Source organism: Macaca fascicularis, chromosome 2 (genome assembly GCF_037993035.2).
Source record: "Macaca fascicularis isolate 582-1 chromosome 2, T2T-MFA8v1.1".
In the NCBI taxonomy this organism is placed as follows: Eukaryota; Metazoa; Chordata; class Mammalia; order Primates; family Cercopithecidae; genus Macaca; species Macaca fascicularis.
Window position 1 is genome coordinate 125978275 of NC_088376.1, and position 16097 is coordinate 125994371.

Genomic DNA, 16097 nt, shown 5'->3' on the forward strand with positions numbered 1-16097 from the left:
ACCATCAACTCCTATATCTGGAGAGGACATTAGGAATTATCTGAAGCTTGTCCATCCCCCTCTCCACATGAAAGATTAAGAAATTATCCCAGAGACTTGCCTACAATCAGTGGTTCATTAGTGGCAGGGTGTGAGCTAAAACACAGGCTTCAAAATACAGGTCGAGTATCCCTTATCCTCAATGCTTGGAGCAGACGTGTTTTGGATTTTTACAGGATTTTAGAATATTTGCGTTATACTGGTTGAGCATCCCTAATCCAAAAATCTGAAATCCAAAGTGCTTCAATGAGCATTTCCATTGAGCATCATGTCATGATCAAAAAGACTGATTTTGGAGCATTTCAGATATTATATTTTTGAATTAGGGATGCTAAATCTGTATATCCTTTCCCTTCATCATCTAGCTTTTTTCATTCTGTTATGGAGGTCATTTAGGCTCCTAGATCCTGCCATTCCTGCAGTCACTTCTGTACCAGTCTCTTCACTTACATGCACCAGTAAGTCACTCATCCTCTTTTTTTATTTAGCCTGGGTTTCTGTCACTTAGAACCAACAGAATCTGACTGACATTGTCTAACAGTGACTCTTTTCCACATTTCTGCTACCTAGTGTTCTTCTCCAGACTGGAACACCTGTTTTTCCTACGCTTACTCAAATGAAACTAATTTTTAAAGACCTAACCCCAGTCTACTTTCTTTATGAAGACTTTTTTCTACTGTTGTATCCAACTGTGTGTGCATGACTCTTACTTCTTCCTTCCCCCACTTTAGTACTTCTAATCAGCGTCTTACAACTAAAACTTTCTTATTCAGCTTATTTAACATATACGTATGTTATCTTCCAAACTAGAAATAAGCTCTCCCGATTCAGGAACCATATCTCACAGGTACCAATTGCTTCTGTCATCGAGCCTGGGTGAGCACTTGGTGCAATGAGCAACTGGTTAGTTATTTAGAACATATTTCTAAGTTAGAACTGTCATCATTCCAGCTCAAGTTTTATAGACACCTGTCCCCAAATCACAAATACTGGTTATATTTCAATATGATAGCTTACGATTGTTTATTAAATTTGCTTTTACAGTGGGAAGATCCCTAAATCATTTGACTTTTATCATTTTACTCAGTACAATTCTTCAGGGATGAAACATTTCCTTTGTTCTTCAGTCTAGTTTTAGTGAATCACAAGCCTATTCCAGGTGTGTAATGAAGCAAAAACCTCTCATAGTATTCTGCATCTTCAGAAAGTCTCTGCTATCAGTACATAACAGCGGCTTCCCAATGCACCAAGGAAAATGGGGAGTTGGGGAATGCCAAAAAGGCCATTTAAATAATTTGGTTCTTCCCCTGATGAAGAGAAAGAATTCTTTTGAAGAAAACTTGGTTTAACAGTCTCTTTGTTCTCTCAAAAGGTAGAATTTTTTTAGAATGCAAATCATATGTTGCACTAACAAAGCAAACCTTAAGAATTTTGACTGGTCGAACCAAGTGCCTCAAAATATATCTGAATAGACACTTTATTATTGATTCAAAACACACACATACTTGCACTCTCTCTCACACACATATATAGTTAGCTAGTACTAGGTCTTGATTTTTATGAAAGGTATGGCTTTTGAGTCTTGTCCAAATAAAGCCAAGTAAATGAATAAGGAAAGAATTTCTATGATTATGACTCAACATTAGCCATAATTTCATGGGCAGATATAAGCTGAATCATATGGAAATGAGTAGCTTGAACTTACAAGACATTTGTCCTCTTGAATGAAATAGGAATTGCTGTGTAATAGACAGTTTTAAGGATTACCCTTTTCCCCCATCATACACAGACACACATGTATACTATACCTATGTATGTAGACACAATACCCATTTTAGGCTATTTGAATAACTCCTACCTCATTTAAAAAATGGTCATGTCAATCTAAATATTACACGAGTTGCTAACACTGCCTGCTTTTACATTCCCTAACTATACGTAGCTAGTTCACACAAGGTAGCCACCCATCACCGTTACTACATAATTTAGAAACATATGGTATAGCTTTGCCATGCCAACTTCTAGGTATTCACTCTACCATTCTGACAAAAGAAGAAAAAACAAAGAACTGCTTTCCAAATTGTCATTTCTGAGCTACTGAAACATACATTGTTACATTCTGGTGGGGAGATTTTTGTTTTGGTCATAAATTATTATTGCCACCATGTTATATTTAGATTCACAGTAATGTAACATAATATACCAGGAAATGATAAAATGCTTTTTTCAAATAGTCTGTTTAAAGTCCCCTCTTTAATTGGGAAGATTGTTGGACTGCTCTTTTTCTCAGTAAAAGTGAAACCAAAGTAATTACCAAAATTATCCAAGTGATGGTAGTCTCCCTCTGTTCCTTCTGAAGAGTTCTTCTGAGCTAAAATCTTTTTCCTTTCAGCTTAAATGACATAGTAAAGTTGGTATAGTCTAGTGTTCAAATTTACCCACTAACAGCCCATCCCTCTCCTTCATATTCTTTAAGAAGTTAAACCTAAGCATCCACTTTGCCCATAGTGACTATATTTGATGGGTGTCCAGAGGAAGAAAGGAGGACCTCTCTCAATTCAAAGAGAAATAACTCTGGGTAAAGAAGTACACCTGACCTGTTGTCAGGATTCTAGGGCTCTTTTTATCCTAGACTATTTCTAGCCAGTATCTCATGGGATCAGAATGCCTCACACTTCAATTGCCATCTTTTACCCATCTACATGGTACTTTAGGCAAATAAAATTTGAGTCTCAGTTTTTTAAAAAACAAGGATGGCAATCTGTACATTGTTAGAGTTAGGAGATTTAAAAAATGATTTAAGAACAGAAAAAATAACTTCGGCTGAAAACTAAGCAAATCTGAATAAACTACAGACTTTAGTTAATAATAATGTATCAATATTAGTTTATTGTAACCCATGTCCCATACTACTGTAAGATACTAAGAAGGGAAATTAGATATGTAGTATATAGGAACTCTCTGTACCATTTATCAATTTTTCAGTGAATTGAAAGCTGTTCAAAAAGAGCCTATTCAAAAAATGATCTATGTGCCTTTCACATAGTAGGCACTTGCAAAAGTGGTAGTCAGTATTGTGATATAGATTATTTGGTTTCACACGGTGCATTATACTCTGTACAATATGCTCTTTTCTCCATAATTCAGCAATTCCTTTTCATAGATTCTGTCTCTCTGACATCCATGTCACCTTATCCCTTTCTCTACATTTTTCTTCTTTTTCTAGTTCATCCTTTTCTATTCTACTGCAAACTCACGTTTAGTTTACAACTAGTTTATCTTTCTTCAAGACTAACTTTAGCTCATCAACTCTATTTGTTGGCTTTAAACTTTACCACAGTGATTATGCAAACCTTTTAATTACTCTCAATGATTGCTTATTTTTTAAAAATCAGAGTTCCAAGCTTTCTACTTGAAGGAGCAAAACACACTTTTCTACAAAGGCATTAAAAACTTACAAATATAGCAGTGAAAAATATTTTTGTAATAAGGAGATATATATATATATAATTTTTGTAAACATTTAGTTTCCCAGTATAGCCAACAGCCCTGGGATAGCTTCAGTGGGATATGTATTTAGCAACAGTTTGTTGTGATAACTAAAAATAGTTTGACCAAATGCCAGTGTTATCAATCTGTCCTGGAGTCTCTCTGATGTTAAGGTCACGCGTAAAAATGGAACCAGCATGCCCCTCAAAACCACAGCTTTGCGTGGATTCAGGTAAAACATACAATCAGATCAGAAAAATCTGGCCTCATAATGATCTCTAAGGTGGCTGAAGGTTCTGTTTAGAAGAATTTGTCTCTGTGGGATTTCTTTCTCCATGCTAGCTCTGGACTTAAGCATCTATTTAAAGGACAGCGCTCTAGAGACTTTGATAAATGTGTCTAGACACCCCCACCCCCCACCCCTTTCAACCTAACACTTAAAGTCACAGTTTTCATTGTCAAAGGAATGGGATATTTTTGGCTGGTGCTGTTATTACTGGGATAGATTTTGGAAGCTGAAGTTCCCATGCTATAAAGACACAATTACAACAGGAATTCCAAACTGAAATGTGAAACATTAGGCCCCGTGAACTCAACATCCAACCTTAAAATAATATCCCAAAAACTTTTACTGCTCTGAGGATAGTTTTGCTCTACTGCAGTCCAAAATACGAACTGAAAAAACAAGGGGCCACAGATAGAGATGGAGAGCCGTGTGTGTAACCCACCTCCTGTCTCTCACCCTGGAAATGAGTTTTATCTTTTAATGAAACGATATCCAAGCTCATGATGGCTGAAATAAATTATCAGTGCTGGGTGGTGTGTGTACACATGTAAGCAAAACAAACAGAAATCTGTGCTAACTCAAGGTAAGGGTGGAGAAATGTGGAAAACCTAATGCTACTACAGCAACATGTTATTTGGTCATAAATGGCAGCAACCGAAAAATTCACTATTTTAAGACACTAGTCTCACAATCTTAATGGGATTACGACTGGCCTCTCACACTGCCTCTCTGACTGGCTTTTCTGATAGCTCAAGTGCTGCAAATTTATTTAAAAGAGAGAATAGAACGCTGACTTTCTTCACTAACTCACTTCAACGGGGTGCCTGACTGCTTCTCTTCTGCCGCCACCCTCCGCCACTGCCCCTCATTTTTCAGTACCCCTCATCCCTTCCTCCAGCTAAAGAACAGCTGATAGAAGTAGGCGCCTTAAAAAAAAAAAAAAAAAAAAATCAAAGGCAGCCCAGAGCTGCTTCAGCCTTGCCCCAACCTCAGACAGAAAAAGCTTTTGATGCCTCTGATTGCGAGGCTTTTTGCAGCTGTACTTTATCAAGGCAGCAGTGGCAGGGCTTGGAGGACCCAGGCGAGCCAGAAGGTGGCGGCGAAGTCACCTTGAGAAGAGGAGAAGAGGGTCAAAGAGAGGAAGGCGGAGGGGCTGACCCGGACGGAAGGACCAGAAGGCGTGCCCCTGCACTGGGGTCAGTGAGGAAGGGTCAGGGGGACTGGAGAGAACTCCAGCCATAAGGAAGCAGTGCCCCAGGACCCTTTGGCGACGCTAGTCGGTGATCGGCTGACCCGGGCAGGGAGAGGAGAGTGCCCTTCGCAGAGTCACGGGAAGCTTCGCCTTCCGGGCTTGCTTTCTCCCGCCTGCCCCTGCGCTTGCTCTCCGCCCCAGCGAGCGGAGCGCTGCTCCAAGACGCTCTTCTCCCTCCACCTCGGCGCCCCCGCCTGCCGTTTCCCCCGCACGCCGATCGCACGCCCAGGAGGGCGGGCCCGGAGTTGAGCGCAGCCGCCCGCCGCTGGAGAGCGCTGGGAGCCCTGCAAGCGAGCAAGGCCTCTCTGGGCGCCGCGGGCTGCAAGTCACTCCCCCAGCCTTTCGGGCCACAAAGCGGGACCTGCCTGCCTCGCTCTCCCCAACGCTCCCGGGCTGGGGGGCTCGGGCACGCGGCGCTGCGCTCCGCGGCCCTAGCCGGTCCCAGGCAGCTCCAGGAGCGCTCCAGGCTGGGTTGGGCCGGGCCTCGGCGAGCCCGGCCGCTGGGAAGGGGCCTCGTAGCCCTTTCCCCAGGGCGCGGTCTCCACCTTTCCTGCTCCTCCTCGCCAGCTGCGCCTCCAGCTCCCATTGTTCGCCCCGCCCGCCTGGCGACGTCCGGGTGCTGCTCCCTGGGCCTCCCAGGCGCACCTACCTTCTGCTGCCGGCGAGCCATGTCGGTGGGCTGCTTGGCATTAAAGGGGTAGGCGATGCAGCGCATCACGAACACATACAGCTGCAGCCTCTTCTTCCTCTCCTCCTCCTCTTTCTGCAGCCGCTCCAACTCTTCCTTCTCCTTCTCGCTCACCACCGACGGGCTGGGGCTGGAGGGCCGGCCGCCGCCAGCGCGGCTGCTGGGTTGCAGCCCCCCGGCCCCGCCGCCGCTGCTCGCGCCGCTGCCCCCGCCGCCGCCTGCGCCCACCCCGGCTCCGGCGCCGGCGCCGGCGCCCCCTAGCCCGGCGCTGGCGGCGGAGCCCTCGCTGGTACGGCTGGGAGACAGGCGCGCGCCGGACGCGGCCGAGCCGAGCACCTCCTTGCCGCTTTCCTCCTCCACGATCTCATCCGATTCTTCTTCGCTGGACGAAGGGTCCAGCATAGTGGCGCCTGGGGAGCGGGGTCTCTGGAGCCCCCGGCTTGGAGTGCAAAAGGTGGGGGGCGCTGGAGGCAGCCGGGGATCAGATCTCCCGGGTGGGCGCTTCTCCCCAGGTCAGGGAGCGAGAGGGCTGCTGCTCAGCCTCGGCCGCCGCGACTGATCCTCTGCCCGGCGGTCGCGAGCTGGGCTCAGACCCAGGAGCGCAAAGGGAGGAGGGGAAGGGAGAGGTGCGTCCGTGGACTCGAGGTGGGCAAGTGGGAGAATCAATTGCAAGCCCTGAGCCCGCAGCCGGATGCCATCTGCGGCCGCTGAAGGAGGCGCCTCCAGAAAAGATGCCGAGTGTTGCAAGCTGTCGATGCAGCCAAGAGCCGAAGAGGCATCTTGCCGATTGGGGAGGGAGCGGCGCTTACGTGTTTATTGGCTTAACTCTCCCGTGTCCGCGGCGTAAAGGGCTGGTGCAGAGGGCTGGAGCGGGGAGAGCGCGGAACGTCCTCAGAGCCTCAGTACTTCTGACCCCAATACCTTGCCACCCTCCTCCCCTGCCCGCTTCGTGGATATTTTTTTTCTTGATCTCTGGCTCTCATTGCCTCAACCCCATTTCCCCTCCCGCGGACAAAAAGTTCTTGGGGGAGGGAGAAATCCGGAAACCAGCCGAGCGGGCTGTTTGGAGACGCTAAATCGAGAGGTCTTACTTAGGAGGAGGAAGTCCGTGAGATCTTATGCGGGAAAGAAAGGGTCCATCTCCTTTCCCCAGGCTTCTTTACACCTGGGGCGTGGGGGGAGGGGGGGCTGGGCAGCGTATTTGTCCCACCTGTGAAAACTCTGATTCCAGCGACTTATTCCGCATGCGCCCAGTCTAAACTATAAGTTAATCAAATTTTGAATGGATTGGTGTTTCGACCGGGCAACTCAACCATTTGTGTAGCGCCCCCGCCCTTGCCTACTCCCCACCCCCAAAATCTAGGATGAATCTTCTTCAGTTCCTAAGACCTGGGAATGCTTTCTGCTGAGGTGAGCCTACTAGAGAAATAGAAGGGTTTCTGGTTGCTTAACCCTCTCTCCATTCTGACTCGGTGGAGGCTTGGGGACCCTGCGATCAGACAAAGACACCCTAAGAACTCAGCGGCGTCAACATCTAATGCGTCGACTGTCGCACTCTCTTCACCCCTGCCTCTTGGGTAAACTATTAATACAAAGCAGCAGATGGTGCCTGCCTTCCCCCTGCTCCTTTCACTTAGGCCAATAAACCCAGTAAACGAGGGAGCTGGCCAGCGTGCTGAATGTAACCTGCGACCCGCAGATGGATGAAAACAAACCACCAGCCACCTTCAGAACTTAGGCTATCTAGAGACCTCCCCACTTCATCGCCTATATTTATGTATTTTCTAGTTCCCTGATTATCTGTGGACACTCGTGGGAGTGACTTTAATAGTGTAGAATGAGTTTAAAGTTTAAATCACGTTTGTCTTTACGTATTTTATAATTTACCATGAGTTTCACAGTAAGCTTTGAGAGTAAACTGACCTGTTTGAGACCTGCAGAGGAACTCAAAACAACTCGTTTCACATTAACCCCAACAATTCTGTTTGATCTTTTGAGTTAAGTACTTGGATGGCTTATATTTGACTTCACCACCATACCTCAAGGACACAACTTTTGTGACAATCACACATTTGGTAACAATATAAAATTTTTTTAAAAATTGAGCAGTGTGGGGATTGTGACAGTTTTGCATCCTCATTTTTTAATTCTTCTAAAGAGGTAAAGGATGTTCAAATCATGTGGTATTGGTTTTTCTGGAACAGAAAATATAGTAAGCCAATCAATTGATCAACAACCTTTATCCAGCACCTTTTAATGAAGTAATACATTGTTCTAGGTGCTTGGGATAGATAGAATTTTTAGAAGGCATTCTCTTAAAGAGTCTATAGTCTCCTTTGGGAGTTACAACATAAACATGTGAAAAAGATTGACAGCACTTATTTTGAGGCAACATATCAACAAATCCAGGTCAGTAAACTACAAAAAGCTTGCATGAATGAAGCAACTTGAAATGAAGAGAATCATAATTCTCAAAGAAGAGAATAAAATCTTAAGGGAAGAAACCATATACATGGGTGGTGAAAAGAGAAGGTATTGCAAGTGGAAAAAGTGGTTTGCAATGCCATAGTAATAGGGCAAGGGATCAGGTAAGGTTAAAGAGTGTTATGGAAATCAGGTATGGGTAGGTGACAGGAGGAGGAAAGAAAGAGCTGAAATTATCCATTTGGCAAAACAAAGGGACCATGTTTAGGACACAAATTAAGGAGTATGTGATTATTTGGGGAGGAGTTGCTGTTGAAGGCCAGAAACAGGTCATTTACTGATTAAATATTTCTTCTGAAGTCTCTTTAGGCATTTAAATACTATCACATCAGACATTGGTGGCAAAGTGACCATGAATTCCATCTACAAAAACACTTGGAATTTCGCGATTGCTATAATAAAGTTTTGTTTGGTATTTTTACAAATTCCTTTGGGATTATGTGGGGTTTTTCCAGGTATAGTCATTAATATAGAAACTTAATATCCACCTTTGGTGAATTACATAAACCTATTATTTGGGTATTAAACATAACATTGCTTACATAAATCTAACAATCTTCTCAATCCCCCCCAAGAGTATTCAATCAAAGAGACTTAAATAGATTTTACCAGAAATACTTCCATATTTTTTTTCAAATGGTGAGCATTGCTGTCTTTCAAAATATACACCCTTTCAAAGACATCTCTTACCTTAGCTGAAAGTCAACTCAGTGTCCTTGGAGATATTCTAACTATTTTGTTAGTGTTGAAGATAAGATATGCCAACCAGAACTTTTGAGGCATCTGAAGTAGGAATTGTGACTTATCTAAATGTACATTTTGATAACCAAGGGAAAAAATGACCATAGAACACATGCAAAGGCTCTTAACTTTTGTCTACCTCTTGTAAATATTTGTGTTCTTATTTTTAAAAATACAATTCCACCATAGATTATGATACACCTAAGAATTTATGTCCTTAAGCTATTTTACGTGCTTGCATGTTTGCCCCATATCCAGTTCTGCTTTGTAGAAAACTTGGATAACCTCAAGATGATGGAATAAGTTTTAATCTACTATCTGGAGACCATATCATGAAAGTAGAAGTTATAACACTGAATTTTGTAATCCTACCCCCAAAATCAAAGTCTGCAGAAAATGGAAATGACTGAGACACTAAGCCAGGATTTCCTAATCTAAACCTAGATGATCTCCATCCTTCTATGAAGTGTTTGCCTTGATGTGTCAAAGGCCACAAGTATGGGGAAATATCTGACTTGCTTGCAACTGATAGTTCAGTAAAAACCAACCTCTTCTTTATGTCACACATAAAACACATTTCAATCAAATATAACTGAATTTAATGCCCATTTTGATGTTTTTGTGGGTTTGTTACTAAAAAAAGTATAGCTAAGTTAAATCTTTAAAAAATCTCAGTAGACTTCATATTATCTAGATGTAATCAATCTCATCTAATCAATATTTAATTTTGTTTAAATTATAAGACTAGCTTGCAAGCTCCAAAAATGGGTTGATTTGATCTTATAGTGTGCCTGTGCCTTAGGTCAAATTACATGCTTGGCCTCTCAACCCAAACAGTTCAGCCTCTACCAATTAACAGCAGAGCTATCCTGAACAAACTAATGGCTCACATTCAGTATCCTCATCTGTAAAATGGGGGTTGCGGTGGGGTAATAGTACTCACTTCCCCTGGAATGACCAAAAAAAAAAAAAAAGATGATATATAAAAAGTAATTTTCAACTGATTTTAGCTTTACATTTTTTCCCCAGTGACCAGAGAGGGATGTGCCATAAATGAGATGACAAGAAATTGGACATGAATAATTAGAAGGAAAAGAACATAAAAAAATCAAAATTCAGAAGTAGATCCTGAAAAATAGAAGGGTTGCTTATTTATTTACTTGATGCCTGTCTGGTTTTAGATAGTATTGTCAGGGACTTAGAAATGGTCTATTTTGTTTGAGAAACCTACTTTTCATCATTACTCTTTATATCATGTGATGATTCTTACTAAAGTAAAATGAAGTGGGTTAGGATGAAATTAAAGGATCATCATAAGGCTAAAAATATAAAAATCGAGCCACACTAAAATATCTTTCACTCTATGCAACAAAACATGTTTTGGAACGATAAATAATATTACTTGCAAGAATTGGTCTTGGAAAGCCACTCTCATTACTTAAGAAGATGAAAAAGAAAAGTGGGACAACACATTTTACAATAAATATTTAAGTCAAATTCTGAAAGCCAACTATTCACAAGAGTAATCCTGTTTCTTGTGTACACAATTTCTTTTGATAGAAGTGAGAAATAGATGTGGTATGGATTGAAATGCAGTTTACACTGGTATTTACATGGACAAGATGGAGGGTTTTGTCATTTTGCATTGACTCTGAAATACAGTGACATACCAGCAAATAAAAGGGATAAAAAGTACCCAAGTAGCTGTTTCCACATCATAAAATATTGGGTAGATAATTTGCCTAAGTGGCCTAACTCTCCAATTAGGTTTGCCTTGAAAAATGCTAACATTACATCTTCACCTTCTCAAAAGAATTTTCTGAGTTGATTGTCTGGTTTATGGTTATTTATTTTCACAAACTACAGTGGCTTTAGACTGGAGACTTTCTTCAGATTGTAAATAGGAATAACTGAAATCAGGGTATTTTCATAATAATCAGTTTGTTTTCAGTTTTAAATAACTGAAATGGAGAGTTCCTTTGTTTAGGCTGCCCTGAAACAGAGGGGTCTTACCCAATTTTTTGAAGGAAGAAAGTAAATAAGAAAAGGAGATTGAGAGAGGCTTCATGAGTAAAGGAAAACTAAGAAAATGTAAGGATGAGTCCTGATCAAAGAGTAGATACTGTCATCTGGGTTAGGGGACATTAAGGGCAAATACATTGGGGGAAATTCTCTAAACCAGCCCTGGTCACCTAGGTGCCAAACCAAACTAACAAAAAAGAATTTCATCTATTAAGGCCTGGGCCCTGCTCTTGGGAATGTACTTCTTCCTCTTCCTCTTCTTCTTTTTAGAGTGACACTGACCTTCCATTTTAGAGTCCACTATTCCAGCCCATTGTCATAAGAACTCCATCAGTCTTCTAGTTTCTTTCATCAATAAGAGCCTTCTGTCCCAGTCTTTTCCAAAATAGTATTTGTGGAGATACTGACATGCTGTTATTTTTCACTCAGAAGTTGTACCTAATGATTTACCATGAGAATCAAGGGACTTCTAAAAGAACTTGGAGTCGCATTATGATAGTTTCATATATTCCAACCAGGCATTTATGAGTGTACCAATCCTATTCTTTTATTGTCTCTTATCCCATGTGGGTCTTGAGAGAGATATACAAAGAACAATCGCATATAAAAATGATAATGGCATTATGATAACTGGGACGGGGCTCAAAACTCCCCCAACACAGAACTCTGATAATTCTAAAATGAGTCATGTATTTTTGGCTTTATATCTAAGCAGAATCTCTACCTTCATCAGCCAGAATTCATATCTTCATGTTTTATCATCCTCTGCTTAGTGACAAGGTACAGGAAATGGAAATAACAGTTCAGTAAGGCAATGCCTGCAAAAAGAGAGAGATTGAAGGTCTTGAATCCACTTACCCCAGTCACATGGGGTGACAAACATTGATGACACACCTCCTTAATGCACAGAGTCCTACCCACCAGCAAACATGCCTCAACTGGCACATGTCACCTAATAAATCTAATTTATATTCCCTCTTCTTGAGGGGGAGATAGAAGAGGATAGAAAAACAGGCTGACAGAGAATCAAGAGTTTCCTTTTTGTACGGGAGGAAAATATTTCTTTTTTCCTCACCTATTACTAGGTTCATGGCTGAGGCTCCTCTAATAAAAGACAGATTAACAAGAGAAAAGCACACAAATTTATTTAATACAAATTTTACATGACACAGGAGCCTTCAGAAATAAGGACCCAGGCCGGGCGCAGTGGCTCATGCCTGTAATTCCAGCACTTTTGGAGGCCAAGGGGGGCGGATCACCCAAGGCCAGGAGTTCAAGACCAACCTGGCCAACATGGCGAAACCCTGTCTCCACCACAAATGCAAAGATTAGCGAGGCACGTTGGTACATGTCTGTAATCTCAGCTACTTGGGAGTCTGAGGCAAGAGAATCACTTGAACCTGGGAGGCAGAGGTTGCAGTGAGCTGAGATCACACCACTGCACTCCAGCCTGGGCAACAGAGTAAGACTCTGTCTCAAATAAATAAATAAATAAATAAATAAATAAATAAATAAGGAAAAGAAATGAGGGCCCAAAGAAACAGGGAAACCTGTACATTTTTATGCTTAGTTTTGATGAAGAGTGGATAGTCATAGAGAAGTATAACTGGACAAAGGGAGTATGATCCAATGGTATTAAACTGAGAGAGACTTAGGAAGTCCTGTTGGTTCATATTCTTCTCTATTTCACTGCATTTTCAAAGATAAGGCCATCCATTTCCTATGAATATATGATGGGTCCTTTCACAGGAGGATCTTATGACCTGCTTTAAAGGAAGTTCAAAGTATTCTTTCCAGGTTTTATGGCTTGCTTTAGGGAAAAAGGGTGTGGGAAGGTGAAACTGACCTTCCTGCTTCTGCTGTTTTCTCAAAAGCTGAGGTGCCATATTCTGTGGTAACGTGTTCTGAACTCTATTGTGGGAAATGGTGGTGTGTGCCTGTAGTCCCAGCTACTTGGGAGGCTAAGGCAGGAGGATCACTTGAGCCCAGGAGGTGGAGGCTGCAGTGAACCTCCAGCCTGGGTGACAGAGTGAGACTCAATCTTAAAAAAAATCATAACCAAAGCTGCTACTTTTCACTAATTGGGTTAGCCTCTTGGACTTCTGATTATTCTGCAAACAAGAAAGAATGGGTTTCTCATTAGTTGTATTTATTTGGAATTTTGGCCCTATGCTTGACAATATCTTTGAAGGAGATAATAAGCTAATGTATGCATGTGCTTAGAACAATGTGTAGCATATAGTAAATTTCTCATAAATGCCAGTGGAGATGGTGATACTGTTGAATACAATCTTTTGTTTCAGACAACAGGTCTGACCCTTATTTTCTGGAAAGGAGAGGGGCTGAATTTACTAAGGTCAGTGAGAAACCTTTTGCCCCTTAAAAGGGAGGCCACCTAGGACTTACAACATGCAGTAGGCTATGAGGGTCAACACCAGGGCTGCAACACAGATTTTAGAGGGAGTGGGCGATGTGCTCTTTCAGGACAGATTTAATATCTTCTTCTTTACCCATTCTGATATCCTAGACTACTTTTACATTTTTGGAAGGTACCAGCATAAGGAAGAGATTTAAGTGAATGAAAATGACAACTAGTTAGGCTGGAAGACTTGAACAGGACTCTAAGGGGAAGCCATTGGAGTGTGTTTGAGGAGGTACATCAACTGCCATGGGGATACTTTTCCACCTTTTGCTGGCAGGGCATTATTTCATGCCATATAAAGACCAGTATCCAGACTTTCCTTGGACTGGTGAAAATCAATATCCATTTAAATCAACTTATCATAGGAAAGGCAACAAATGTTTAAAGAATATCCTACACCCAAAGTCAACTCAGTGAAGAGGCTGCAAAAAGTCAGTTCTAAACCATATGGTCTTATCTTTCCTTGCATTATTATTTATACTGCCCAACAAAATGAGAGCGCTCTGAGTCACCAGGTCACTTGTATTGCCAAGCATGTAAGCAGCACATTTACCACGCAGTAGCTTTAATCCATTTGATTACTTCAGAAAATGTGTGGAAAGGGAAAAGTTTATGTGTGCGATGATGACTTCAGAAAGTAGATTCAGTAATCACATAAAATGAAGTAATCACTTTCTTTCCCACCCATGCATATGCATAACCTCTGGTGACTTCATTGGCAGTGGAAACAACCTCATCATGGAGTAACTTCATCCTGCGGTTCAATTACATATTCAGGGTTATTGCAGGTAACTGTCTTCGGTTCCTTGCTGACATTTTACTGGTTGGGTGAGAAAAACTGATGAATGTTCAAACTGTACCCAAATTCATGATACAAAGTATGTGACTTTAAAAATAATTTCCCTTAGGAGTAACTAGTTCAAAAATACAAGAGAAATTGTAGCCTGATAAGGGTTTTTCCCCCCTAAATTTTTCCAGGTTGAGTGTCATCTAAATGATAAAGACAAACATCTGACATCCCCTTGATCATCTTTATATTCCACAATAATCACTATAGTCCCAACGTCAACTATCTGGTCTCTTTGTCCCCATAATTACCCTCGTTATTATCGTGCTTTGTTTATTGATTTTTAATTCTTGCAGACAAAGCTCCATGGATAAAACGTGTCCATGTACCTTCATTTTATTCACTTAGTTGTCTCTAGAAAGGAAAAGGTCACTTGCCCCAAGACTCGAAAACAGTCAATATTGCAAAAAGAGTACAAATTATGCCACTGTAATCGGGCCAACCTGAGTTCAAATCCTGGCTTTATTAGCTGTGTGACCTTGGAAAAAAGAGTTGATTCTTTGATTCTCAGTTCTTCAATCTTGAAATTGGCAATAAAATATCAACAATGCATAGGGTTTTTGTGAAGATGAATCAAGTTAATGCATCTAAAATGCTTAGCACATCAAAGCTCTTTGCACACTAGAAAAGAGAAAAAAAAAAACAAATAAAATGCTAAACACAATGTCTGGTGCATGTTCAGGAAATACAGGCCATTATCAGTATTATGCATGAACTTGTGTCTCACTGACTAGGATAACTACAAGAGATATGACCAGCATTTGCCTTCTGCAGACAGGTCAAGTGCTGTTGGAAAGGCCTCTGCAAAAATTCTACTTTGTTATCAAGAACTTAACCTTCTATCCCTGAACAAAGAGCTACATTTGAGATAGCTTATAAAAATACATGAAGTTATCATTATATATTTCATCAAAATTCATCTCAGGAAGAACTTATTTGCCAAATGGCCATGAAATAAGATGTTATAAACAGACTTGTAATGAGGTTGACATTCCTGAAAGAAAAAAGAAAGAAAAGGCCATTCAAACATTGCTTTTTGAGGGTTCAGCTAAATAGCTTTCAGAAAGAGCTTCCACTAGCTTGTATTTGCATAACAAAAAGATTCCTCCACCTTCCTATAGTCTTATTTGCAGATCCCCAGTAGAATATTTATTAAAGTCTAGATGCAATTAAACCTTTTGTGAAATTTGTGTTTGATCATGAATAGGGGTGAGTCAGAAAGTCTGAACGAGACTGAAACATAAAGGGAAGTATACAAGAAAGCACTCTCATCTTATATTTAGCAATGACATTCAAATGACAAAAAAAAAAGAGAGACAATTTTGGAGTAAGATGAAGATTTCCATTGAGTGTGTTCATTGCTAATCTTGGTTTCTTTGTTTATTGCTCTCATTAATTCAACTAACTAACATATGCTGGATGTTGGAAGATTTGTTTATAAAGTGGTGATGGGAAAGGTAGTCTTGGTCTAAACTAATCTGTCTGGATTTCAAAAGTGCTTTATTATAAAAGGAAAATATAGTGAGTCGTCAAATAGTAGTGTATGTTTCATTAACATAACAAAAAATGGGTTCAGATTGCTACAGAAATATGCCATAAAACCTAAGATTTTTAAATTTCACTCCAGAAATTTAAAAGTCTGCTCTCACCTCTATTATTGTTCTGAATTAGAAATTCTTTTTAAACTGTTGATATTTTACTATGAATATTTCAAAGACGTGGTTACTAAAGAGTTTACCTAACCTGGAGAGGTATTTGGAGGGTCAAACAGGGTGATTTTTTTTTTTTAACAGAAAGGAAGGCCTGAATTAGTCAAATAATTTTTTT

The 16097-nt window shown here is 41.1% G+C and overlaps 1 protein-coding gene across 17 annotated transcripts in view; it reads right to left on the reverse strand.

The window, feature by feature from the left end:
- The window catches only part of CADPS (calcium dependent secretion activator), a 489813-nt gene extending 483306 nt beyond the window's left edge, over positions 1–6507 (reverse strand). For 15 of the 17 annotated variants that reach the window (XM_045385964.3, XM_065540884.2, XM_065540882.2 and 12 more), the window contains exon 1: positions 5716–6308. In XM_045385964.3, coding sequence (XP_045241899.1) covers positions 5716–6156 — 441 coding nt within the window. In that variant the 5' untranslated portion in view covers positions 6157–6308. Of the gene's footprint in view, positions 1–5715 lie in introns of all 17 variants that reach the window. The other 2 variants (XM_045385957.2, XM_045385961.2) reach the window with 1 other exon arrangement.
- Between the last annotated feature and the right edge of the window lie 9590 nt (positions 6508–16097).